Genomic DNA, 27,802 nt, shown 5'->3' with positions numbered 1-27,802 from the left:
TTAGTAAGTACTAGTAATTTTATTATGGCATAAGGGTCTATTTGTATACATTAACTCAGTTTTACAGTAAAAACACTTTATGTATAACTGTAAAGAAATGCTGCACAGATAGTTCCAACATAAAAACTGGTTTTTAAAAGTTCATTGAGTTGTCTGATACATAAGTTGGAAAATACTTTCTCTGTAGAAAATGGTAAAAATGGTATTATTTCCCAGGCTAGCTCAACAAGCCCATTTAAACCGTACAGTAGTTGAATTATACATTTATAAATATGGTTTGAATTCTGGGATCCAGGAGAAATTTTAGCTTCATTTATTGACAGTCATGTTGTCCTAAGCCGTGTAAAGTGAAATTCCCATTCATCTTCTCCCTTACTCTCTTGAGTATTTCCTCCTAAAGTACAAGTACACTGTCCTACTTGATAAACCAACCCATTCCTATCCAAACTTAAATGTTTGGGTTGTTATTTAAGTATGCTCAGTATTTCAGCAAAAGCAGAATTTAATAAAACGTGATCCACAAGGCAGGAGTTGTTGGTCATCAACTACCTAACTTCCTCTGGTTTGAATGGGAAACCATGAGGAGGTCAAGTGATAAAACTGACAAGTGGACCAAAGAAGAAAAGCCAAGAGAATGTGAGAGCAGAGAGACATCCAGTCAGGATTCAAAAACAGAACTGAAATCTTAATAGAAAAAGAATGCTATCTCAATGCTGGTATCTGAGAGCCCCTTACTGAAAAGGTGACTTGCGTAAGAAGCAGTTGGCTATCAAGACCCAGTCAGAGAAACCAGTGTCTAGCAAGATTTCAACTGTTCAAAATAATTAAATGAAAGTAAGATAGGCCATGTGTTTGAATTCCTCTTAACAATTTATTTCCTGAAATTCCCAGTACAGAAATTAAGGCAAGACAATGCTACTCTTAAACTCCTGTACCATGTACAAAGTTTCCCAGAGAAATAACACTTGAGACCTCAGAGCAATACTGGCCAGGGGCTATTTTAGGTTCTTCGGTTCCCTCAAAGCAACAACTTAAAAATAACCATAGTTTGTTCTTAAAAAGAACTCTAGGAAGCTGCAACCTTTCAATGCAGTAGCAATCTAATAGAAGAGATCCTATACTGTGGCTATAGCAGCTAGGCTTTGAGAAACTAAACTGGATCATTGTACCTAAAATCCCCAGCTTGCCTGTTAGAAATTAAGCTCTAGACACACTAATGAACCATTATGTTTTCATCATTAAAAAAAAGCTTTATCATGCATCTTCACTTGTTCTTCTCTTTGCTCTCAATATACATGTTTCCTTTTTGCATGTAGAAAATATTTTCAGTGGATTTTTGACTCTTCAGCAATCCAAATCTCTGCCCCCTATTCCCCTAGTTCCTTCTTGGTAAATAATGTTAATTTTCCAATAGGAAGTGGAGTACATTATCATCAAGCACCATTTATCTAGCCTCCTTACTTACGAAGAAAGTTATGGGGCCATGTTATACACGTGGAATTCCTTAAAGATACTTGCTTTCTAGTAAAATACGTGTATTTACACATATACATTATTTTTTAAATCTGTGAAGAATTCACTGAAGCATGAAATCACCTTTTATTGAGAAGCTAAAAATGTATCAAAATGCACATAACAATGGCTAATCTAAATACTATCTCCTATCAAATGTATCACCATCCTCCAAATCTAGAGCATATGCAGGCATAAACTGTATTAATCACGGTTAAGTGTGAAACCTTGCTTTGAAACACTGCTCACTATTAATTCTCAGAAGATATATGCTAGAACCACAGGAGTAATTGGTGGGCAAGTGGCTGAGGAATACCAGTTAGAAAACAAAGCTTTGAGTGCTCAAAGTGCTTCTCTAGAAACTGTTGTATTCCCCATGGTATTCAGGAAGGGCACTATTAAGAATGAGTGTGAGTGATAGTTGCTCAGTCATGCCTGACTCTGCAACCCCATGGACTGTAGCCTGCCAGGCTCCTCTGTTCATGGAATTCTCCAGGCAAGATTACTGGAGTGGGTTGCCATTTCCTTCTCCAGGGGATCTTCCCGACCCAGGGATCCTGCATTGCAGGAGAGTTTTCACCATCTGAGCCACCAGGGACGCCTACTATTAAGAGACATTTCTAAGTATAAAGACAGGTCAACTTAAAAAATATCAGCAGATACTTGCTTCACTTTATCTTATACTCTATAAACAATACATTAGAATATGTAATGAATCCATACACCTTTTCAAAAGGAATACCCAAGACGGAAGTAGCAATAAAGTTATAAATGACAGTCATCAATCAGATGAAATAATTTAGATGAAGCTTTTCTCTCTCAAAGAGATGGGGACTGGGCAAGTGGTCAGGAAGGAAATACAACGTGCTTTTAATTTTGTATGAAAAATAATGTTCAGTTCCACATTGCTGAACATAGTTCTGTTTTTGCCAAATAAATCCTCTACTTCAGGTTACTGTCCAAATGCTTTATTAAAACTCCGCTTCTGGCCTTTGTTTTGAAATCTGTTACTTTTGTTGCCACCTCCTGATCGCTGTCCTCTGAAGCTTCTACTTCTTTCCCGCTGTCCCCTGGCACCTCGGTTACCCTCGCGCTGTCCCCTGAAGCCTCGGTTGCCTTCCCGCTGTCCTCGGAAGTTGCGATATCCTTCCCGTGGACCTTCTAGCTCTGGTTGCTCTGTGGCCACAGAAAGCTGCCAGCGCCGTGAATCATGCCACTTTTCCTGTTGAGAGAAGGTACTATTTTTACCTCCTGTGATTTCTACTGAATTTGGTTTTAAAAGGCATGAGAAAGACAATATTTTTACCCTTTTTCTAAAGAAAAACCAGATTGATAACCTAAGTGCTTAAAAGGTCACTGGTCAAAAATAAAGTATCACTATGAGTACCCTCATCATTTATCCAATCTAGTAACTACAGGGTATCCACAGCTGTTAGGTAGTAAAACATATAAATATACCATGTATAAACATATTTTTGACAGTACTGAATAACGATATAGCAATTTAAAATGTCTATATAAACCCCCTGTAAAATCCATGGAGAAAAAAGCTGGCTATTGTTCACAATGTTGTAAACAAAAATAGGAAAACAGGAAGGCTGAATAAAGAAAAATATCAATATAAAAAGAATAGCAGAAAAAGCAGTAAAATTTACTTCTTAATGGTCTTTTAGAGACTAGAGCTGTTGTTTCCCTATTATTCTGTGCTTTAAATAACAAACATTTTATAGTTTAGATACACATTAACTTCAAAATCTAAGAGAAAAGAATACCTGTACTTCTGTTACTGATGCAGTAGGGATATCAAAGCAAACACCCTAGAAATCAAAACAAATGCAAGTTAATCCAGATTTTGACAAGAATTATAAAATGCACATTAATCGATACTCCAAAAGACTAGGTAATATGTAAAAGAAAAACAAAAAGATTTAAAAAAAAAACCCATTTTAGATAAACTTTAGGCCAAGCCCAACACAATACATCCCCAAAGAACAACAGCAAAAAGCCAGAGGTATTTATGAAAGGACTCAAGACTACCTAGAATTGACTAGAGGTCATTCTTGGTTATTACACTGTGCTAATCCTCACAGAGCAATCAGCTACATTTTATAGCTGAGAAAACAAAGGCTTGATGAGGCTAACTTGTCTAAGGTCCCACAGCAGGTAAGAGCAATTTTAAAAACCTGGTAAGCATAGCTCTAAAATAAAACCTATGGTTTAAAACCATTAAAATACACTGACTTCCTGTAATCAGGATGACCTAACTAAAAGCAGGAAAAAAATTATATTGTTCGTTTTCTAGTGTTTGTAATTCAAGCTCCAATGAAAAGTATTTAAAAATTAAATACTATACAGGACAGTATCTTCGTTAACAAGCAGTGCCATCATTTCCAATTAGGAAGTCCTCAATCCCTGGCCAAGGAACTAAGATCCCATAAGCCACTGGATGCAGTCAAAGAAAAAGGAAGAAAAAAAAAAACAGAAGAAAAAAGTCCTCCTGTTTCTCAGTGTCCACAAAATAATCAAATTCCCCTCATAAGTGACACAGACACTCCTCTCCCCTGGCTGTCTTTAACTGCAAAATTTTAAGGAACATCCATTTCACTAACAATTTACCCAATTATAACCACAGATAGCATCAGGTACTGTTGGATTTTGCCATCTGTGGGAATCTTCATTCACATATTAACTAACCATTCAATACCAGGCACTCACTGCAGTATAGAGACATCTAGAAAACAGTTTTGGCCCTTGAGTAGGCCATAGTGCTCTTGAGACTCTCAATCAGTATGCAAGCACAGCAAGGAAAAAGTTACATGAATAAACCCAAAGAATGCTGAAGTACACATAGAGGTACCCCCAACTCTGCCATTTGGCCAGGGGAAGTTTCAAAAAGACTTAAGGCTAAGCCGAGTCATAAAAAATACCATGGAGGTAAGAACACTCTGTAAACAGTGGACTGTGCATACACTAGGATGAAAGAAAGCAAGATGCACTTGGCACTGTTGGACTGGAGGGCGCTGGTGGAGGAGACAGAAAGGAAGCTGCTAATGAGGACAGGAGCCAGCTAATGAAGAATCCCCTTGTGAAAGTTGGGACTCTATCCCAGATAATGTGGAGGTGCTTAAGGAGATGAACAACATGATCAGAGAAGCAATGAGTTGAAGATAAAAACCTGATTTGGTTTACAAGGTCAGCAGTTCTCCAAGTATAGTCCATGTACCACTGGAACCCTGAGATCTTTGAGGCATTCTACCAAGTACACATTTTTATAATACTACAATGTTCTCTGTCCTCTTCATCCTCTTAAGGGTAGAAGGTTTTCAAGACACTACATTATAGTTGATACCGTTGTCTGACGACTAACAGAACATATTCTTAATGCTTTATTAGAATTTCAGTCTTAATTTCTAATACATAAATATCAATAGGTATAACCCACATAAACAAAAGCATTTTGGTGTCCCTAACAATTTATTAAGAATGTAAAAAGGTCACTAGAGCAAAATACTTGAGAATTGCTGTAATAGTCTACGCCATTAACTGAGGGCAGGAGTCAGAAGAATGAACACTAGGTTCAAAAGGCAAGATTTTAGATTTTTAATTCAATTTTGAATATTTCTGCATTAAGTTACTTAATAAACCCCATCTGGGTGGGGATGTCAGGGAAGTAGATGGGTCTTCAAGTCTGGCACTTTATGCAGATAGTTCAGGCTAGATACACATGGGGCAGTCGTCAATGACTAAGTGGCAACTGAGGGTCACGAAAGACACTGCCCAGAGAAGACTATCTACAGCATGAAAATATGCAGCATCCCGGCAGAACAGGGAAAAGCCACCACACAGTGTTTCACCACCAGCATGAAGCTACTGAACCAAGGGGAGCTTACAACAGAGGCCTCAGCCTTACCTGCTTTCCTTTGAGAAAGACCATTCCCTTCACTTTGGAATCAATATCCTCACCCAGCTGCTCTTTAAGTTCTTTCCAAGCATAACTAATGTTTGGCATTTCAATTGAGCACCGCAAGATCATGGTCACAAAGCCCTATGGAAGAGGAACAAAGTTAAAGTCTCAAAAACAAACATATGTGATATGAACACTTGTCCTCATGTTTCTAAGATATTTATGAGAAAGTTCTTTCTAAAAACATATCCCTCCCACCCTGCCATTTTAGTACGAGTAAAACCGAGAAGCTCTGAATAAGACTGGTGCATTGTGCTAGTGCTGGTATCCAGGTCATGATATTAAACTTTTGTAAAATGTTACCACTGCGGGAAACTGGCCAAGTGTACAAGGAATCTCTCTATATTAACGCTTACAATTTCACTAGAACCTACAATTATCTCAAAAATTTCAACTTAAAAAAAAAAGAAAAGTATTACCTTTTTAAGTTTCTAGGAATCCTGGCTAAAGGAATCACATGCACTTACATTGTTTATATGACTGGGTTTTTTTTTTTAGGATTAAGAAAAATTGACATACAATCCACATACCATAAAATCTGGCATTTTAAAGTATACAATTTAAGGGGGTTTAGTATTTTCACAAGATCTACAATCATCACCAGTATTTAAAATTCCAGAATATGTCCGTATCCCTTTACCCCACCAAAACCCACATTCCCTTCAGCAATCACTGCCATTGCCCTCCTCCAGTAAGACACTGCAACAACTAATTTTCTGTCTCTATGGATTTGTTAATATGTATCAACCTTCATGCAAAAGTTAAAACAATTGGAAGTTTCAATGGGACACTAAAGTGTCAGAAATTTGACAGGGACCCCTACCGCTTCTGAGTTGATCAAGGAGCGCTGGTCTACCGACGTGGCACCAGAAATGTGGGCCAGGGCTGCTGCCAGGGCTTCCACAGCTCCCTTCTCCTCAATCAGCTTCTCGGCTGATTGCTTGAAGTGACCGATCGCAGTGGGAGGCACAGAGTCCAAGAGCCTGTGGTTTGATGGAAAGTAGATTTGTTAGGAAAAAGGATAGTCAAAGTGGACAGATTTCATTTTCAAGACAGCACAATCTTGAGATAAATCAATCTTTCAAACCAAATCTTGCACATGTGTAACATCATTTTGATGTAGTATATAAAATTATCACACTTCTGTAGCAATAAATCCACTCCTTTGATTGTGTCTAATTCTAATTTACCATCTAACCAAGAAAAATTTATCCAAGAAAATAATAAGTATTAAGATGTTCATTACACTGTTACAGAAAGAGTATAAATAATTTTAAAATGTGCACCAATATGGACTGGTTAAGTAAATCATAAAACAGATACAATGGCATGCCATACTGCCATTAAAAATGTATCAATAAATAACAAACTTTTACAATTAAGTATGTGTTACTTTTAGAATTAGAAAATACTACAGCTATTCTCATTCTGAAATAAAAGAACTCTCAAATCAGGTTATATCAGACCCTTATGAGACTATACATTTGTTAGGAAATGACTATTATCTTTGTGATAAGAAATAAATGTCACATCTCAAAATTGAAAGAGATCACCCAAGACAAGGAGGAACAAGGCTGCATGAAGCAGCTTCTTTGGCAAGGCTGCTGCTCTAGAGGCCTTCTCATGTACCACTAGCATCTGGGTCTCTTTTCAACTTTCTGGCCATCTAATCCCAAATTTTCTTAACTGGCATCACAGGAAACCCTGTCTGCAGGATAAAGAAAAGCATGCTAAATTTGAAAAATGCTGAGTTAAATTCTTTTCATTTGCAAAACTTTCCTGAGCTACTAGTATGCTCATATTTAACATTTCTTCTGATCATGAACTCTTTTTTAAATTAAGTTTCTCACACATACATAACAGTAACTAAGAAAAACACTGTAAAAATGCTGCTCAGACTCTGGTTCTTAAGCAGGGGATGTAGCTCACCACTTGGAAACATCTGAAAAATGACGGGGAGCTTTCTGGTGCCACCTCACTCAACCTCAGGAATATACTGCACAGCCAGGGATGCTAAACAGCTAAGTATCCTTGCCAATCAAAAAAATGGGCAAAAGACCCAAACAGACACTTCTCCAAAGACATATGCATGGCCAACCAGCACATGAAAAAACACTCAACATTACTAATTATCAGAAAAATGGAAAGAAAAACTACAATGATCATCACCCCACAGCTGTCAGAATGGTTATTATCAAAAAGATCACAAATAAATGTTGGAGAGGATGTAGAAAAAAGGGAGCTCTTGGGAATGTAAATTGGTACAGCCACTATAGGCGACAGTATGGAGGTTCCTCAAAAGGCTAAAAATAAATTACCATGTGATCTTACAATTACACTCCTGAGTATATATCCAAAGAAAATGAGACCGCTAATTTGAAAAAATTTCAGAGCAGCACTAGTCACAATTGCTAAGATATGGAAGCAACCTAAATGTCCATCAACCAATGAATGGATAAAGATGCGGTACATATATACAAGGGAATACTATTCAGCCATAAAAAAGAATTAAGTATTGCTATTTCCAACAACATGGATGACCTAGAGATTATCATAATAAATGAAATCAGAGAAAGACAAATATCATATGATATGACTCATATGTGGAATCTAAAAAAATAATGCAAATGAAACTATCTACAAAAAGGAAACAGACTCATAAACTTACGGTTACTAAAGGGGAATAGAGTGGAGGGATAAAAGGGATAAATTAGGAGTCTAAAACTAATACAATACAGTAAATCAACTATCAGATCAGATCAGTCGCTCAGTCGTGTCCGACTCTTTGTGACCCCGTGAATCAGCATGTCAAGGCCTTCCTGTCCATCACCAACTCCCGGAGTTCACTCAGACTCATGTCCATCGAGTCAGTGATGCCATCCAGCCATCTCATCCTCTGGCGTCCCCTTCTCCTCCTGCCCCCAATCCCTCCCAGCATCAGACTCTTTTCCAATGAGTCAACTCTTCGCATGAGGTGGCCAAAGTACTGGAGTTTCCAGCTTTAGCATCATTCCTTCCAAAGAAATCCCAGGGCCGATCTCCTTCAGAATGGACTGGTTGGATCTCCTTGCAGTCCAAGGGACTCTCAAGAGTCTTCTCCAACACCACAGTTCAAAAGCATCAATTCTTCTGCGCTCAGCCTTCTTCACAGTCCAACTCTCACATCCATACATGACCACAGGAAAAACCATAGCCTTGACTAGACGAACCTTTGTTGGCAAAGTAATGTCTCTGCTTTTGAATATGCTATCTAGGTTGGTCATAAATTTCCTTCCAAGGAGTAAGCGTCTTTTAATTTCAACCAAAAAAAATTAAGTATTCTTCAGTTTGTAGGACAACTGCACATAATGAAGAATGTTCTTGCCCTTATGCAAGTAGCACCTCCAATGATACTGTTAATCTAATCCTTACCATCTAGATATTTTCCATAACTTTTACCTACACCATATCTAAGACACAGTTATTTAAAATGCCAACACAACCAAACTATTAATAATGGTTTCCTCTGGTGAACAGGATTGGGCACAATGTGCAAAAATGAGAATTTTTATTTTATACAATTTTACTTCAGCACAGTCTATTTTTTTTAACAAGCAGGTTATAAATTGTTTAAAACACTAAATAGAATACATTTTAATCTAAATTTCATTAATGCACAAAAACATGTAATAAATAGAGCAAGCATAAAACAAACCACAGCAGTGGTAGAGAACATACCTGATGGCATCTTTGCTAGAAGCTTTTATTATCTCTGTTGGAGAAGGAACACCTATTCGTTTAAATTTAATTCCCTACAAGGAAACGAACCATAATTTAATGTACAACATGGCCATCAATTATTTCTATTGAAACCAGTAGTCCCCCAATTTTCTAATACTTACCAAACATATTTGATAATTATTTAAAACAAAACTTTTATCTTAGAAAGGTTTTTAGATTTACAGAAAAGTTGCAAAGATAGTACACAGAGTTCCTGTCTACCTGCACCTATTACTTTGGTACATTTGTCAGAAATGTACCAAAGAAACCAACACTGCTACATCACTATTAACTGAACCCCAGATTTCATTCAAATTTCACTAGTTTTTCTAATATCCTTTTTTCTCTTGATATGTGACCAAGGACACCACAGTACATTTAGTTAACAATGTCTTCTTAGTCTTCTCTGATCTGTGACAATTTGTCTTTCCTGTTTTTCATGACCTTGACAGTTTTAAGGTGTGCTAGCCAGTATTTTGTAGAATGTCCCTCAATTTGAGAATATCAGTTTTTCACACAGCGGGTAGACTAGGGTTATGGGTTTAGGGGCAGATGACCAGAGGTAAATGCCTATCTCAGTACATCATATCAAGGGCACATGCCCATCACTGATGTTGACCACGATCACCTGGCCAGGTGGTGCTCCTCCCCAGGGGAGAAAGTCCTCACCCCCATCCCACTCTGCTCTTTACAAGATGGTAACTAAGAGAAATCCACTGAAGGTGATTAAAGCTCCACCTATCATAGGAGAAAGTATAAAATTCTTCTGCAAGGAAAAGTGCATTCTTTCCCATTAAAGAATTTCTCTTTTTGACAGTCTCATCTTTCATGGTTTTCAAGCAATTCTCCAAACTTCAAGTAACCCCCTAAACCTACACTTAAAATACTTCTGTTGTGTTCATTGTGCATCACTGTCAGAAAACTGTCTTTCAAACATCTCAATAAAAAAAAGACCCCTTCTCATCATAAATATTAAGACAAAACCACTGCTTTCAAATGCAAAGTTATTCAAAACAGCCTTTAAATGATATGACAATATATAAAACACGTATTTAACGACAAGCTTTCACTCATGGCCACATGCTTAAAAATAAAACTTAAATAAAGTTAACAAAAACCGAATAAAGAGACAAAGACTGACTTTGGAATTCAACATAAGCTGAATGAAGGCTAAGAAAAAAGTTTTACCGCTTTTTGTTCCACTTGGGCTAACTGATATTCTTCTTTGTGCTGGTAAAAGCAGATGCAAACCCCAGTTCTCCCAGCTCTACCTGTTCGCCCGGAACGATGAATGTAGGATTCAACATCCTATGGAAGTAAAAATACGTCAGTGATACCAAACGATGAAGAAAGATAGTCCTGAGAGCCTACGCAGAGCCGAGTGTGGTGGTGACAGACTTGGCCCGAGAGGGGATGGTGTGAGGGAGGAGGCACCTAAGCATTCCAACTTTAAGAACTGAAAAAACTTTGAAACCTCTAGAACAGTGGTCCGTCCCTACGCTGTGGGTAAATCTGCAAAAAGTATTGCTTTTTTAAAAAAGCATTATTTTATTTAACCCACTATATCCAAAAGTTTACCATTTCAGTATGCTATTTCTACAAGACATGTTATCAATGAGATATTATACATTCTTTTCCCACAAGTCTTTCAAAACTACTGTGCATAATAGAAAGTTTAAATATTTTAAAAATCCAATGTGTATTTCATACTTACAGCACATACAAGTCAACTAAGACTAGTTGCATTTCAAGTACTGAACAGCCACGTACGTGCCTGTGGTGCTCATACTAGATAGCACAGGTATACCGGCTTATTTAAATAATGTCTCTGTTACACACTTATGGGACATCCTGTGTAAGAAATGGTGACTTTGTAGTAAGGTATTTTTCCATCAGTGTGAATATTAATGCTGAGGGATTTGCCAAATTTGGGGGTAATGGGGTCTTCATGCCTGAAGTGATGGGAACAAGCTCCTTCAGACTAACTTTTATGTAAGTGTCCACACCATATAAACTGTTCATCAAGGACCTCTTTGGGAAGTTCCCATCACCCAAGCAGTTTTAACCAGAAGTTGTTAACCACAGGCCTTTCTCGCTTCTCTCTTCTCTAGCTCTCAAGTTTATCTACCCTACCACCACCCCATCTATGCCTTACCAACTTCAAAGTCCAGTTCAAAATTGCACTACCCCCATCCAGCAACCTTTCAGGACAATGCTCTAACCAGAAACTATCTTTCCAACCTCTGCCCACTCACCACACTGTCAGTTCTGAGAGAGGTGGGGACATATGACAGGTTCATTTTAAAATCACCCTTAGCAACCGAACACCCCAAAGAAAGCTATCACTAATCATCTGAAAAGAAGCAATACAACTTTCAATTTGTTTTAACACCCAAAAGAAACAACAAAATAAAATTTAAGTGTAGCTTTGCACAGTAGAAGTATCGTAGCCAATGAAGTTTATCCAAGATGAATTACTAATGGCGGGGGGGGAGGGGGAATCTAACTGTAAATCCCTTACCTTTGGTGGAGAACTCTGAACAACCAGATCAACCTCGGGGATGTCTAGCCCACGTGCAGCAACATTGGTTGCAACCAAAACTCCAAAATCACCATTTCTAAAACCTTTCAGGGTGATTTCCCTTTGCTTCTGTGGAATGTCTCCATGTAAGGACTGGGCATCCTGCCAAAGAAACAAGCTCACTTAAGAATACCAGATCATATAATGCAGGTACTTTTAAAATCACCAATTTGGCCTATAAAGACATTCACATTTTGGTGACACCTCTGCTGAAAATACAAAGGGGAAAATATGCCTTCCATGGACAAGTCTCAAATTTTCAATGGTGGTCATTAAATCTGTATTCAACTGTATTCAATTATTTGTTGTCATTCAGTCACTAAGTCGTGTCCGACTCTTTGCAAACCCATGGACTGTAGCATGCCAGGCTTCCTTGTCCTTTACTATTCAACTACCCAAATATGAGTGATCAAATATTTGTCACAGTAACCTTGGGTTTGAGCCATGCTTTCTTCATCTGTGAGATAAGACGGGCAAATCAGATGAACTCTAAGATGTATACTCTATTAACTGAAAGATGCTGCTTCCTTATGGGAAGAGAGGGTAAGACCAACCTGTCTTACAGCCACATTCTGTGACAACTCCTGGGCTTCTTTCTTTGTTTCACAAAATATGATAGTGCGCCCTTGAAAACCACTGTACACTCGGATCACGTCTCCGATAACTGCTGCCCTCTGAGTCCAGTGGCACTTGATAGCCAGATGCTTAGGAAAGAGGAGAAAAAAGATTATTCAGTAAAGCCTCGCTAGAATCTAAATCATCTGCCCAAGTCTAATGATACTAAAAGCAATTGTTTAAGCCTGACTAGAGAAAACTTCCACCACCACTGTTTAGAGGGAAAAAAACTAAACAACTAAAGCAGAGAGCCTTTCCTCTTTCACCAAAGAGTACCCGGCTTCTTTATCCATTTTTTGACCTAACCCAGAAAATGTAAGAAAAGAAATGCTGTTCCTAAACTCCCACAAGAAACCAAATAACAGGCAGCAGGAAAGCCTCTGTGTGTTCTGTTCTTCATCCACTTAAACATGCAATCAGTAGTCAGTTTCTGTACAGGTCTGTTGCTTGGATGCAATAAAGTCCACTAGGTACCAGACCCTAAGAAAAACACAGCTTCAACAGCAAAACTACGATTCTGTTGCCCTCTAATGTATAAACTCGATGTGTAATGTCACTTCACTTACCAATTTATATAGATTTAAGTTTCAAAAGATTCTTCAATCAGGCTACCAGATGATGACATTTATAAAAAACACAGATACCATTCACCACTCAATTAGAAACATAACTTTACTTGGCTTTTCACATAAATTTAGTACTTATCGGGAAAAGGAGTTTGTATTTGCAATCTAAATACGATCAGACAGGGAAAAACATTATATACTATTTGTAACTAATGCCAACAACTGAATGAATCATTTACCTCTACAGTTATCGCTGTTTTCTGTGTCTTTTTACCAATCAGGTCCACTTGTTCATATGTAGATTTCATGTATTTCTTAGCAACATTAAACACCCAATAGGGGCAAGTTGCAGAAAAAAGCAATGTTTGGGGATTGTCTTCTGAATCTTTGAGGGGGAAAAAAAAAGTATGAATAATTCAAAATAGCCTACACAAACAGAATTCCACTTCACCCAATTTTTCCAGGGTCCATCCAACATTCTACAAGAAACACTTCTGACACCAAGCCAGGCATTGAGGACATACAAATTAAAGACATCAAGGTTCCCAGTCGGCAAAGAAATATTGCCTTAATAATTTAAGTAAAGGATTCTTGAAATACCCAGAGAACTTTAAAGTTATTTTGCTTTCTAACCATCAGCCCTTATGAACCATGAGGGAAATCTGTCCTTTCTAATGAGACCTACCAAGTGGATAACATCAATTAAACAGGTCCAATAACCAACGAATTTAAGTCACTAAATAACCTGTAATCAACACAACAGATTCTGTACTCATCTATTCTCCCAAGCATTTCCTCAACATTTGGAGGTTAGAATTTATTCATTTTTTGAGGTCAGACACTAAAACTCCCCAACCTCAATTTTTTTAAGTTTGCTCTTAGAAGACCACTGCATTTTCCTATATTTCCAATGGTAGCATAACTGACAGAACCCTTCTGAGAGCAACCAGACAGTGTATATTGAGGAACATAAGTATTTATACCTCTCAAATCAGATCTCCTTTGTGGAAATCTATCCTTAAGAACTAATTTTGAATATTGTTGTTTGAAGTAAGCTGTCTACATAAAAATGTCTGTCAGCAGATTTATATTATGTAAAAATTAAAATATATAGACAGATTATCATGGCACAAATAGTTCATGGAGTTTTACATGTGCAGTATGATTACAGTTAACATACAAACAATAGCACAAATCAGGAATAAACCAGAAACAAAGTATACCAAGCTGGCTTCTCTTATTTTCCCTATTGTAATTATGTGCAAATCATGGAAATTTCCTGCCAACTTCCTAAGGCTTCATTTAACTTTCAGAAGACTACTTAACCACTACCCTTCCTCCGATCCCTTATGCCAGTTCTTGAATGTGCAATTTACCTTTCTTGTATGCTACACATAAAATCTCCTCCACTTGATCAGCAAAGCCCATATCCAACATCTGGTCAACTTCATCCAGGACAACATGCTTAAGTTTGGTGAGATCTAGCTTGCCATTCTGCAGGTGGTCTTTGATACGACCTGGTGTCCCAACCAGGATATCGATCCCATTCTTCATGCGTTCAACTATAAAGAACATTAATGATAAGATATGCTGGATTTTTAAGTCCTTTTATTAATCTGGAACACCAATTTGATATATTTTTCATTTTAAAGTATTTATTAACTGCAAGTATTAATACAAGGTACTATGCCAAATACTTTAGATAGAGACACTCGAAGCACTCCTTGACCTACTGGGGAAATATGTAAGAAATGACAGTCCAAAGACTTCCCTTGCAGTCCAGTGGTTAAAACTCCACACTCCCAATGTAGGGGGCACGGATTCAGTCCTTGGTGGGGGAACTTAAGATCCCACATCCCATGGCAGTCCAGTGTACTACATGACATAACAACAAAAAAAAATGCACCAATGAGGGATGGTAGCACCAGGAAAGAGATTATTTCCTTTATTGGTGGAGGGAGTCAATATTTCACAAAGTGAAAACAAGTATCTTAAAAATAGTAACTTCCTATAGGCAAGAATGCCAGGAGAAATATCAATAACCTCAGATATGCAGATGACACGACACTTACGGCAGAAAGCAAAAAGGAACTCTTGATGAAGGTGATAAAGGAAAGTGAAGAAGCTGGCTTAAAACTCAACACTGAAAAAACTAACATCACAGAATCCAGTCCCATCATTTCATGGCAAATAGATGAGGAAACCATGGAAACAGTAACACTTTTTTTGGGCTCTAAAATCACTGCAGATGGTGACTGCAGCCATGAAATTAAAAGAAGCTTGCTCCTTGGAAGAAAAGCTATGACAAACCTAGATAGTATATTAAAAAACATAGATATTACTTTGCCGACAAAGGTCTGACTAGTCAAAGCTATGGCTTTTCCAGTAGTTATGTATGGATGTGAGAGCTGGACCATAAAGAAGGCTGAGCACCAAAGAATTGATGCTTTTGAACTGTGGTGTTGGAGAAGACTCTTGAGAGTTCCTTAGACTGCAAGGAGATCAAATGAGTCAATCCTATATGAAATTAATCCTGAATATTCATTAGAAGGACCAATCCTGAAGCTCCAATACTTTGGCCACCTGTCACGAAGAGCCAACTCACTCAAAAAATCCCTGATGCTGGGAAAGACTGAAGGCAGGAGAAGGGGACGACAGAGGATGAGATGGCTGGATGGCATCACGGACTCTATGGACATGAGTTTGAGCAAGCTCCAGGAGATGGTGAAGGATAGCGAAGCCTGGCATGCTGCAGTCCATGGGTTGCAAAGAGTCGGATATGACTGAGCAACTGAACAGCAACATAGGCAAGCAGGTATAGGGAGAATGACAGGATAGATGGGCAAGCATTATAAGAAAGTGCAGAGATGGTCAGAAAAGTGGGGTTCAATGTAACTGTGGTGAGATGGTAATGATACAACTTTGTTTCCATCCTGTTTTTAAAAATTAATTTTTATTGCTGTACAGCTGATTTACAATGTTGTGTGAGTTTCAGGTGAACAGCAAAGTGCTCCCTGTGCTATATACAGCAGGTTCTGATTAGTTATCTGGATGTAACTTTCTATCGAGTTGTTACTGTAGTTGAGGAATCTACTGCTAGGTACTTGACATACTTACCCAATTTCATCCTCACAACACTGCAGGGTGAGTTTAGCAATCCTACATAAATAAACTAAAGTGCAGAAAAATCAAGCGACTTAAACTGAAAAATCACTCAGGTACTCTGTGAGCAGAGGTTAGAGGCAAACCCAGGCCGTTCTGATGCCAAATCCTATGTTAGTTCCACCAAAGCCAAAAAGAGATAATCACAAGCCTTGTGTGCCAATACTAAGACTTCTTTTGTCATTTTTTATATTATTTGTAAATTTTTATTTTATATTTGAGAATGCTGCCACTGCCCAGCATCCTGAGACAGTATCATATTGCATTTCACTAGCCCAGGAAGAAACAGAAATTCAAAGTATAGTTGCTACTGAGTATGTATCACTTGTACCACTGTAAAGTCGTGAACTCTTAAGTCAACTCATCTTAACTGAGGGACCTTAAGTTGCTGTCAGGGACCTTAAGTAGCTCTTTGGCTACATGGGTATCATATGGGTAGGGTAAATTCCTATAAGCAGATTTTTTTTTTTTTAATAAGTAGAATTATTGAGTAAAAGGGTTTATGTATTTCAATTTAAAGAGGTGGTTTAATTCTCTAGTAGTCAAAAAATATGCCTGTTTTCTCATTCAAGGAATTACCAAAATGTCTTTTATCCTTTGATACTCTAAGCAGGTAAAATATTCATTATAATTTTAATTTACATCTCTAATTGTGAATGAAACTGAATTTTATTTCATATATTACAATCCACTTTCTTATAATGTGAAATATTAATGCTCTGTTTCATCTTTAATCTTTTCCTTATTGATATACATATTAAGGGCTTCTCTGATGGCTCAGCAGTAAAGGATCTACCTGCCAATGCAAGAGATCCACCTGCCAATGGATTCCATCTCTGTGTTGGGAATATCACCTGGAGAAGGAAACGGCAACCTGCTCCAGTATTCTTCCCTGGAAAACCCCATGGACAGAGGAGACTGCTGGGGTATAGTCCACAAGGTCAGAGAGAGTCAGACACAACTTAGCAACTGAACAACAGGTGATTTACAATGTTGTTTTAGTATCAGATAGATAGCAATGTGATTCAGTTATACATATACATGTATCTATTCTTTTTCAGATTCTTTCCGTATACAGGTTATCACAGAGTATCGAGTTTCTGTACTATACTGGAGCACCTTGTTGATTATGTTTTATATCTATGTTTTATATCTAGAAGTGTGCAGATGTTAATCCCAACCTCCTAACTTATTTCCCACCCTCCACCCCTGCCACCTTTCCCTTTTGATAACATAAGTTTGTTTTCTTCCTTTTTGGGTTCCAGGGGATGGAGGCTAGGGGTGGATTGGGCTGTGTGGCTTGCAGGATCTTAGTTTCCTGATCAGGGACCAAACTGGGGCCCTGGCAGTGAAAGCACTGAGTCCCAACCATTGGACCACCAGGGAATTCACAAGCATGAGTGTGTTTTCTGAGAGTCTGTTTTGTAAATACGTTCATTTGTTTCATTTTTTTAGATTCCATATATAAGTGATACCATATATTTGTCTTTCTCTGCCTGAGTTATTTAGTATGATAATCTCTAGATCCATCTTGCTGCAACTGACATTATTTCATTCTTTTTATGGCTGAGTAGTATTCCATTGTATGTATGACCATATCTTTACTCATTCATCCGTCCAATACAAAGACTTTCAAAATGCTTAAGTCCCTTCCTGAATTATGTATCTGACCTACAAAACAAAGTTTCTAGGTCTTAAATTGGGAAATAATGGAATATTATAGGAGGGGATACATATGGCCCTTGGCATCAGAAAAAGGAAAGGCTACCTACAGTAAAAAGAAGCAAAGACCCAAGGTCCTTGACAGATTAAAAAGAATAACCTTGAATTCTGACTTTCTAGTTCCTGGATTCTGTCCTCTTAGGCTCAGTAAGGCAGTCTTTAGGTAAACATAGATAAATAATAACAAAAGTCCTAAGATCCATATACAGATTTGACATATCATCATGCAGGACCGTGTGCCTGACCATCTTTAAACAATAACGGCAAAAGAGAGAGTTCCCTGGTGGTCTAGTGGTTAGGATTAAGCACTTTCACTGCCATGGCCCAGGGTCAATCCCTGGTTGGGGAACTGACATTCTGCAAGCCACACAACATGACCAAAAAATAAAAGAAGAAAAAAAAAGACAAAAGAAAACCACCATAAATGACTAAATCAGGTAGGAAAAGACAGATGTCAAAGTCAGAAGAAATTCAATCAGGTCATCTTAAAAGTAGATGGCATTTTCCTTTCCTCACTTGTGGATTAACTTACTTTGTCCTCCATAGGGAGTTCCTCCATAAAAACAAGCCACTGCCAGCTTTTTTGTGATGTCACTGAAGTCTCTGCTTACTTGACTTGCCAACTCCCTTGTGGGTGCAAGAACCAGTACCTGAAAAGAAAAACTAATAATGGAATCCAAAGTATTATGCAATAATTGTTTAACAAATTTCCAATACACCAGGAGGTTCAATTCATCCTAACAATTACTTTCAAAATATCTATAATAATACCTACAATAACACACAACAGATTTCTACCAAACCAAAAGGTAGAGCCTAGATTTAAATTCAGGTAGCCAGGATACAAAATCTATAGTCTGAAATCTCCACACTACAGTGAAATGGAAGTAGAATAGAAGTCAGAAGAGTAAGAGCAGACCAATATGGTGAAGGGCTTTGAATCGTAACAGGAAACACAACACAGGACCACAACAGACCCTCAGACTGGGTAACAGCATGAAAACAAATGTGATTTAAGAACAACCTAATACATCCATTCAACAGGTATTTACTGAACGTCTATTATATACCAGGCACTATTCCAGGTGCTAGAATAATTTATTGTTACAGCTGCTGAAATTGCAGACAAATAACAGTAAATGAATGAATTAATGAGGAGGGGGCATGGATACTGGAAAGCCCGTGAATGAGGTGAGGCCAAAAAGTCAGGTACAACAACCCAAAGCCAAGGTGACAACACAGGCATTTCAAGGAGGTCAAGGTTTGAATGCTAAGTTCTTTAGAAATGAGCTCAATAAGCACCATCCTCATCAGAGGGCGTGGCCTCTTCACATCGAATACTCCTTCCTATTCAGACATCTCTATTAAAAATACTTTCCCCATTTTAGGCAAAAATGCAGACACTTGACAAAACCCTTGAGCTCCAGGGACATCTAAAAGTCTTAAAGAAATATATAAGCATTAATAATAGAGGTGATCATTACCATGGAACAAATTACAATATTTAAATACATAAGGTTTGCAGTCAACAGTCTTAAAAGAATTATCCTGATTTATATCTTCGGATAAAGATCTCTAGTAAGAAAGATCTTAAGAAAAAGGCCTTAAAAACTCAAAACAAAACAAAGGGATATATAAGTGATGTCCAAGAAATGTCTCTTTTTTGTGCGGACTTGGAACCTGTAAACTAAAGACTGTGTTAAAGATACTTACCTGAGGGGCACGCCCTCTCTTCCGGTCTTGCAGTTCTCCAAGAAGTTTCTCAACCAAAGGGATAGCAAAGGAGAATGTCTTTCCAGTTCCTGTCCGCGCCTGTGCAATCAAATCCTTCCCACTATAGACATGGTGAAAAGTCTTTGCTTGTATAGGAAACAGGAAGGTCACCCCACGGGCTGTGAACAAATGAGCCATGTTACCTGACTGTGCAGTTCTTAAAGCCTAGGCCATACTGGAGGATGAAAGCACAGCCAGGCTTCTGATCCTGCAGAATTCTAGAATTCTACATTCTGGTCACATCTACAAAGTTAAATTCAAATATATTCTGGCAATGAAGAATCTTTTGACCAAAAAATATCAATAAACTTTAAAGCACTAGAGTACAGTAAATACTTATTATCTTAAGAGATGAAGCCCCTTGTCACGAAATCTCATCTACAGGCCAATATAAGCCCCCAAATCAGGCGTTTTGCTGTCTTGACTGCACCACACCTGATTCAGAAATCACCTAAGTTGAGCATCTGTGACTTTCTACTTGGTTCATAGGCACAATACTAACCTGAGTTCTGAGTCAGGCTAGTATCATTAACCTAGAGATGCCTCAAGAAGTGCAAGAGGGTAAAAAAGAAAATACCAACATGGCATCAATATTTAATTGCACCAGTACTATCAGTCATTATACCTCTGAATATATATAATGTATTTTTTATTTTTTTGAATAAAATATATTGAATAAATTTTAATCATTCATTTAAGAGGCAGTAAAGGCCATCGCTAGTTTAGTCCTTTACCAAATATATAGACCTACTTCATTTATTATATGGCTGCATATATCATCCTCCAATAAGAACATGTCCCAGTTTATCTCAACAAAACCAGTAGAGTGCTTCCAAATAACGTGTTCTAACATTATACAATATTGCCAAGAATATTACCTTTAAGAAGTTTAATAGTTTCTTCAGATATGGGAAAATTAGAGAAAGCGCCTTCTTTTTGCTCCACAGTCATTTCCTATCAAATAAAGGGGGCCACAGAAAGAAATCAGTAACTTTATCCCTACAGGTTAAATATAGAAAGCCTTCTAAGAAATTATTCTAAAATATTTCTTCTAAATCAACCAAAAAGACACAAACACTCTGGTAAGTAAATCAAGATCTGAAAAGGATAAAGATGACAGTAATCTATAAAACCCTAAGAGAAGAAAATTTTGTGGCAAATATATATAGCACAGATATACCACATATGGCTAGTGAAAGCAGCTTCAGCCTCAACTAAGAACTTTTCCAGTTATTCCAAATCAACAATACACTGGTGAACAGGTTATTAACCACTTCGCATAGCAACATCTTTCATAAACATATCCACAGAAAATAAGGGATAAGCATTTATGACAAATGATTACACTGGCACTATTTGATAGTGAAAAATCTGAATGTCCAACAATTGAATAATTAAGTGAATTTCTAAACATCTACATGATGGATTACATAACCACTAAAAATATTTAATATTTAAAAGTAAGGAAAATGCCTATATAAAAATATAGGCAATGGGCTTCCCTGGTGGCTTAGTGGTAAACAATCCACTTGCCAATGCAGGAGACGTAAATTCAATCCCCAGTCAGGAAAGATCCCACATGCCACGGAGCAACTAAACCCATGTGCACCACAACTATTGAACCTGTGCTCTAGAGCCTGGGAGCTGCAACTCCTGAGCCCAAGTGCCATATCTACTGAAACCCGCAAGTCTTAAAGCCCGTGCTCCCCGAAAAGAGAAGCCACCACAATGAGAAGCCCAGGTATGCCATCCAAGAGTATCCATGGAGCAACAAAGACTCAGTACAGTCATAAATAAATAAAATTATTTAAAAAATAAAAATATAGGTAAGCTAGGAAAAGGCAAGATACAATATGGATAAAATCATAATCTGACAAAAAATAGCTGTATATGTTTTTTATAATCAGGAAAAAATTTTAAATCTTGATTACAACCCTACAGCAAAGAGAAATTTACTAGATTTAGCATTTTTCTTTGATGATTGAGCTTCTGAAAGATAACAGGATCAGCTTCCAAAAGGACATTTAAACACTGTATTCAACTCAAGTTAGTTAATGACCTAAACAAAAAGACTTGTGCAATCAAGCAAGCACCTTTTCAGTAGTTCCATTTAATCATGATTTACTAGGTGAAACCCTCAGAGGGATGCTGGAGTACATATGCATAACTATATACCTCCTGTTGATTTCTGACTTGAAAATAAGCAGATCAAGTGTGGAGAGAAGACATTCTCTAAACTTAAACCTTGCCTAGTTGCAAAGGAAGTATTCTGACAGTATAGTTTTTAAAATACTCACCCTGCACCTCAAGAGAGGCGCTATGAAGTGCTGACACATCCAATTTCCTCCCATTATGAAATAATATGTGTAACAATTATATACTTATTTACCTGAATCAACATCAAAAGATACACTGTACATATTACAATGCAACTTTACCTGCTCTAACTCACTGTTTTCTTCACTGGCAGCTTCCTTGGAGTTGGAGTCAGGTCCAGAGTCAGGGAATCCATTCTTGAGGTTAGGGCTTTTCTCTTGAATTTCTCCATTTATTTCTTTTTCTTTCTTCATCTTTTTGGGCTTAGGTGCACCCACTTCTTCCTCAGAAGGCTCTTCATTTTTTATAGCTTTTTTGGTTTTAGGAGAAACAACTGTCTTTTCACAGGGCTCCTTCGATTTTTTCGAACTTTTGGTTTTAGGAGAAATAATGTCATCTTGAGGTGGCTCCTCTTTCTTTTTTGCCTTTTTAGATTTAGGAGAATTCACGTCAACCTCAGAAGTCTCTACTTTCTTTGTAACCTTTTTACCTTTGGAAGAAATCATTTCTTCTTTTTCTTCTGCTGCCTCTTCAGTCTTACTAGATTTTGGCTTCTCTTTTTTACCTTTCTAAAAAACAAATAAAGACAATGCAAACGCTGAGCAAAGCACTGATACAGTTGCATAATATATCAATTATGCATCATTTCAAGATCACATAATTATGAAAAATACAATTTGGAGGCATTTTTCAACATGTGTACTTCTACCTTGCACTAAGGCAAAAATCAAACAGTATGCTTTTTAATACTGTTTCTTGGCTAACATGGAGAGAATAATATACCAATAACTTCATTAGCTTGGAAGAGAATGCTTCTTGGTAACTATTCAATTGTACAAGCTGTACAGTCCAATTTTTACAAGGGACTTGGAATGGCTCACAGGATTCTCCAACATGTTCTAAACCACAAACTACAGGAAATGATCAAGAACAATTTAACTTAATTTAACTTGATTAAGTTAATACAAGTATGTATGTCCACAGATAGATGATAATAAACAGATTTCTTTCTCTGCTTGAAGCCCTCTACAGGTAAAAAGGGGGTTCATAATCTCTGCCTTGCTTTTCTCACAAATGCAAAGAAATTTACATACAAACATTTTATGAACCAAAAAGTTGTAAAAACCCAATCTATCACCTCATGCATAAAAAAGATATACCTAACTTAAAGGGAAAAACAGAGGGCACAAAGTCACAAGAAAATGGAACAAGGGAAACCTCAAAACCAAACTAGATTACACTTCTGAGCTGAAATGTCTGACCATCTCCAACTTTTCATATTTCTGAAAACTTAGTGAAAATGTGTTTTACCGTCTGTTAAAACCTCCGTGGCAGAGCCTCGGGCCAAGGCAAGAAATATGGGGACTATTTCATTGAGCTGAAATCTGCCTCCAAAAAACTTCAGGCTTGGCCTCTGCTCTGAAATCATGGATGAACGGTAATCTCTCTCATATGACCTATCCTTCAGACATCTGAAAAACAATCTGGTCCACTCCATCTTAAGGCTTCAATTCTACCATCCCTTTGTTCCACCAACGAGAGCGGATTTTCAGTCCCTGTGGACTGCTTTGGAATGCAGTGGAGTTTGCTGGTCGTGTCCTTTCTAACTTCAACATCCCACAACTGAATAGGCTGGCCGATGCAAGGCAAGGAAACCAGGACTACTTCCTCCCCTTGGGGACAAGTCTCTGCTACCTCCGTTTCCTACAACACCAAAATACTGCTGCTGGAGAAACTCTCCCGTTAAAAAGACCCTGAAACAGCAGGAAAGAAATTCTAAGTCATGAACAACACAAGTTCCTAAGGACAATCTTTGTTCTCTCCGACCTTACCTCAGAACAGAGAATCAGTCACAAGTTAAATCGCTTTCTAAGGAAGTAATAGGAAGGAAGCAGACAGCTATCGAGGTAACTTAAGACTACTGCACACTGCTAGCCTATATAAAAAAAAAAAAAAATACGGTGTGCAGTCAGCACAACACGTCTACATTTCCACGGGAAATCTGGCCAACAAACATTAAGAGGAACTGAACTACTTTTTCGTCTAAGGGCCGCTTTCCGGAAAACTATATTTCCACCAGTAGGGTAAAAAATGTCACGACGGACGCCACCCACGTGTGCAGATGGGTTTCTGGCTGCGCCACTTCAGGAGGAAACGCTGGTCCCTCTTTTGAATTACAATTCCCTCCGCACACTCTCACGCCGGGAGGTCCGTGTCTGGGCCAAAATGTGGGGCCTAACGGTGACCAGGTGTCGGACGTCCACACTCTGAGACCACGTGGGACACCGGCCGGCTCACTAGTTCCCATCTGCCCGGACTTCTCGGCAACGCGCACACCGCTCGTGAAGAGCACCGACCATTCCCGAAACCCACGCGGGTCTCCGGCCGGGCAGGGTCCCCGCCGCGCGCCTTGTTTCCCGGCCCGGGCTCCTACTCTTAGCGCCCGGGCCCTCGTCCTGCCTGGTCCCAAGTCCCTCGGCCCTCAGTGGTACCTTCTCATTTTGTTTTCGCGGCATCTCCACTTTTGCCACGGCTGCGTCTGACTCCAAATCCGCGTCACTAAGAAGTTTCCCCGGCATCACTCAGCACAAGCTATGTAGGCCGACCAGTCTCGTCTACCGCGTGGAGAGGAAGAGAAAACGCTGCCCCTACAGCCCACCCAGCTTTCGTCACTTCCTGTAGTAAAGCGGAAGCGGAAGATACCGGCAGGCGAGGGCGTCGGTGGTAGTACCAAAGTAACTACTTTTCACATCCGGAGGACTCTGTGAATTAACTGCTTATGGCGCCTGGACTAGAAGGCATCTATAGAAGGGTAGGAATCCCATGGACGGAGGAGCCTGGTAGACTGCAGTCCATGGGGTCTCTGGGAGTCGGACACGACTGAGCGATTTCACTTTCACTTTTCACTTGCATGCATTGGAGAAGGAAATGGCAACCCACTCCAATATTCTTGCCTGGAGAATCCCAGGGACAGGGGAGCCTGGTGGGCTGCCGCCTATGGGGTCGCACAGAGTCGGACACGACTGAAGCGACTTAGCAGCAGCAGCAGCAGGAATCACAAAGGATGATTTTATTCTCGTTCGAACACTGCCCAGATTCTCGCTAGCCCCAGCCTGATAAATGAAGATTTGGAGTTGCTTTTGAGTGGCGCCTCTTCAGTGCTTTGTATCAGATTGCTTGCGTTTGTAAGGTCCTTTCACGCGCAAACGCGCGTGATGTGTCGTCATCTTGTGGAAACGTCGACCCTTGAAAGGAGACCCCAGACTCACAAGCCTAGATAAGAACTAGATGTTAAGCGGCTCTGTTCATTCATTCATGCGTGCGCTCAACATATAGCTGCTGAGCATTCACCGTGTCAGGTGTGAGAAACAAGGTTGGGATTCGGCACAGAAGTCTGTCTTCAATAAGCTTTGTAGACTGGGGGGAGATGGAGAAGTGTCAGTTGTTTTGAAGGCATAACCAGCCTTGGGACCTGTAGCTGCTGCTAAGTCACTTCAGTCGTGTCCGACTCCGTGCGACCCCATAGACGGCAGCCCACCAGGCTCCCCCGTCCCCGGGATTCTCCAGGCAAGAACACTGGAGTGGGTTGCCATTTCCTTCTCCAATGCATGAAAGTGAAGAGAGAAAGTGTAGTCGCTCAGTCGTGTCTGACTCTTAGCGACCCCATGGACTACAGCCTACTAGGCTCCTCCATCCATGGGTTCTCCAGGCAAGAGTACTGGAGTGGGGACCTGTAGAAAGGGTCCCAAAACCATGTAGACTTCTACTGGAAAATACTGGGGGTCTTAAGTCTTGCAGAATTTGGACATAAACTACTTAAAGCGGTTGAGGGAAAGTGGTCCACTGAATGACGTATAACCAACATCGCTAAACTTCCTGTGAAGAACTAGAGAGGCAAATAATTGGGAGCTACTTCATCATAAAATCATTTTTTTAATGGGTTGAAATCTTTACTGTCTTTGAAAAATTGAACCGTTTGCCCTGTGATTTTGGCCATATTTCTTAATCTGAATCGAGTTTCTTATGCATAATGGGGATAACAAAACCTACTTCATCGGTTGACAAAATTAAGATAATGAATGAAAAAGGGTTAGCATTGTCTGGCACACAGAACACAATAAATAAGAGCTATTTAAACTGATAGGGGGAACTATACCCAACATTTTGTAATAACCTATGAGAAAATAATCTGAAAAAAATAGATACATGTATATCAGTATAACTGAATCACTAACCTAAACTCACACTGTAAATCAACTATACTTCAATTAAAAAGTAAAAACATGAAAAAAAAAAGCCTCATAGGTATGTCAAGGTTTTTAGAAAACTCAAAATGTAATCACCAAATGTAATGTGACCAAGGGAAATAACTGGGAGTTTTATTTCTGTATTTCATAAGATTAGTTTTTACTGCACATTCTTTAATCTGACAGTTCAAAGGAAATTGTTCATGTTTCACACATTATGTTTCACAGTGTCAATTTTTTAGCAGATAAATTTATGTAACTATACGATGCTTTCTCTTAACACCCTGTGATATCCTTGAGCCAGGAGCTTTGATTGATTTATCCATCTTTGTATCCTTAAGATTTTGGACAGTTCCTGGCACATAATAGCCTTCCACGAGTAGTGGGGTAAGGAAAGAACCCTTTGAAATAAATTTTAGTTATATGTCCGGGCAGGAAAGCAATTAGGAAGTTGCAGTCTAGTCAATAAACCACAAAATTACATGATGCTGTTGTAAATGATATGGCTGTACACAGTACAGGGACATTTTTAATACCAACAGATGTTCAACAACAGAATAAGCCCAGAATGCTACTAAATGGGAAAATTTTTGTCAAGGCTCATACAGTAAATTCTTTTTTAATATACCTGCACATAGGCACAAGGCCAAAATTCCAAGGGGAAATATGCAAATGGCCCTTTTTGGCTCAAAGGTCGCCAGATTACTATATTTAATCTAATCGTCTGTACAAAATTCAGTAGCAAGTGGAAGAAATGGGTCTTACATCCATTTGATAGGGAATTGGAAGTACTTCTTGAATTCTGCCAAGCCAGTCTCCTCTGATGTAGATAATGTAATGTTTTCATAAAATTGGGAGAATTTTCTATTTCAAAAAGTATGTACACACACATACACAGTAAATTAAAAATCTATACAACAAAATGTAAGCAGTAATGATCTCTGAAAGAGGTAATTATAGGTGGTTTTAATCTTCTTCCATTTGTTTATCAATTTTTTTTTCAAATTCCCAACAATGAACATACATTACTAATATTTTTAAAGGAATATAGTTTTTAAAAAATAACTATTAAGCACTATTCCCAAATTATACAAAACAAAAATGAGAGGCTTTCAGACATTCACACCAAAGTGTGAATTTATCATCAAATTTCTAATGCTGAAAGGAATAAAACATATTATTTACAAATTCAAAAGCTGAAGATCAAGGTAATAGATTCAAGTTCAAGTAGATATCAGGGGACCACAGCACTAGGGCACAGAGCATCATACAGAAGGCTCTGAATAGCCAAAAGGTGGAGCCATGAAGGCGCTGAGCTCTATGAAGAAGGAGCAAAGATAAAGAGGGGGAACGCGGCCCAAAGCTGAGAATTTGGTAAGGAATTTGCCCTGCCCCTCCTCCTTCCAGAAGACAGAGAAAGCTATTGTTTTATTTTCTTAGTATTTGCCCCTTTCCTTCGGAGGAGAAAATGGCAACCCACTCCAGTATTCTTGCCTAGAGAATTTCGTGGATAGAGGAACCTGGTGGGCTGCTGTCCATGGGGTCGCACAGAGTCAGACATGACTGAAGCAACTTAGCATGCATC

At 38.6% G+C, this 27,802-nt stretch overlaps 1 protein-coding gene across 1 annotated transcript; it reads right to left on the bottom strand.

Annotated features, from left to right (window-relative positions):
- DDX21 (DExD-box helicase 21) lies at positions 1-24,648 on the bottom strand. The gene is made up of 15 exons (XM_061405177.1): positions 24,463-24,648; positions 22,093-22,539; positions 20,533-20,608; positions 19,595-19,773; positions 18,414-18,531; positions 14,374-14,559; positions 13,237-13,382; positions 12,371-12,520; positions 11,757-11,918; positions 10,424-10,543; positions 9,194-9,267; positions 6,300-6,459; positions 5,423-5,557; positions 3,285-3,329; positions 1-2,734 (listed from the first exon to the last, which is right to left on the bottom strand). Exons 1-15 carry the CDS (start codon positions 24,547-24,549, stop codon positions 2,465-2,467), a joined length of 2,355 nt encoding a protein of 784 aa, XP_061261161.1. The 5' UTR covers positions 24,550-24,648; the 3' UTR covers positions 1-2,464.
- Positions 24,649-27,802: the final 3,154 nt, after the last annotated feature.

Source organism: Bos javanicus, chromosome 28 (genome assembly GCF_032452875.1).
Source record: "Bos javanicus breed banteng chromosome 28, ARS-OSU_banteng_1.0, whole genome shotgun sequence".
In the NCBI taxonomy this organism is placed as follows: Eukaryota; Metazoa; Chordata; class Mammalia; order Artiodactyla; family Bovidae; genus Bos; species Bos javanicus.
The sequence above is the reverse complement of the archived record's forward strand: the minus strand, read 5'-3'. Positions and strand labels throughout refer to the sequence as shown.

Bases quoted from the DNA above. Each gene is read 5' to 3' on its own strand.
- DDX21 (XM_061405177.1), bottom strand. From the start codon at position 24,549: ATGCCGGGGAAACTTCTTAGTGACGCGGATTTGGAGTCAGACGCAGCC. The intron at 18,532-19,594 runs GTAAGTATCTTT...TTTTCTTTTCAG, and splicing joins AGAGAGGGCGTGCCCCTCAG to GTACTGGTTCTTGCACCCAC. The intron at 3,330-5,422 runs GTAAGGCTGAGG...TTTGATTTCTAG, and splicing joins TCTTTCTCAAAGGAAAGCAG to GGTGTTTGCTTTGATATCCC.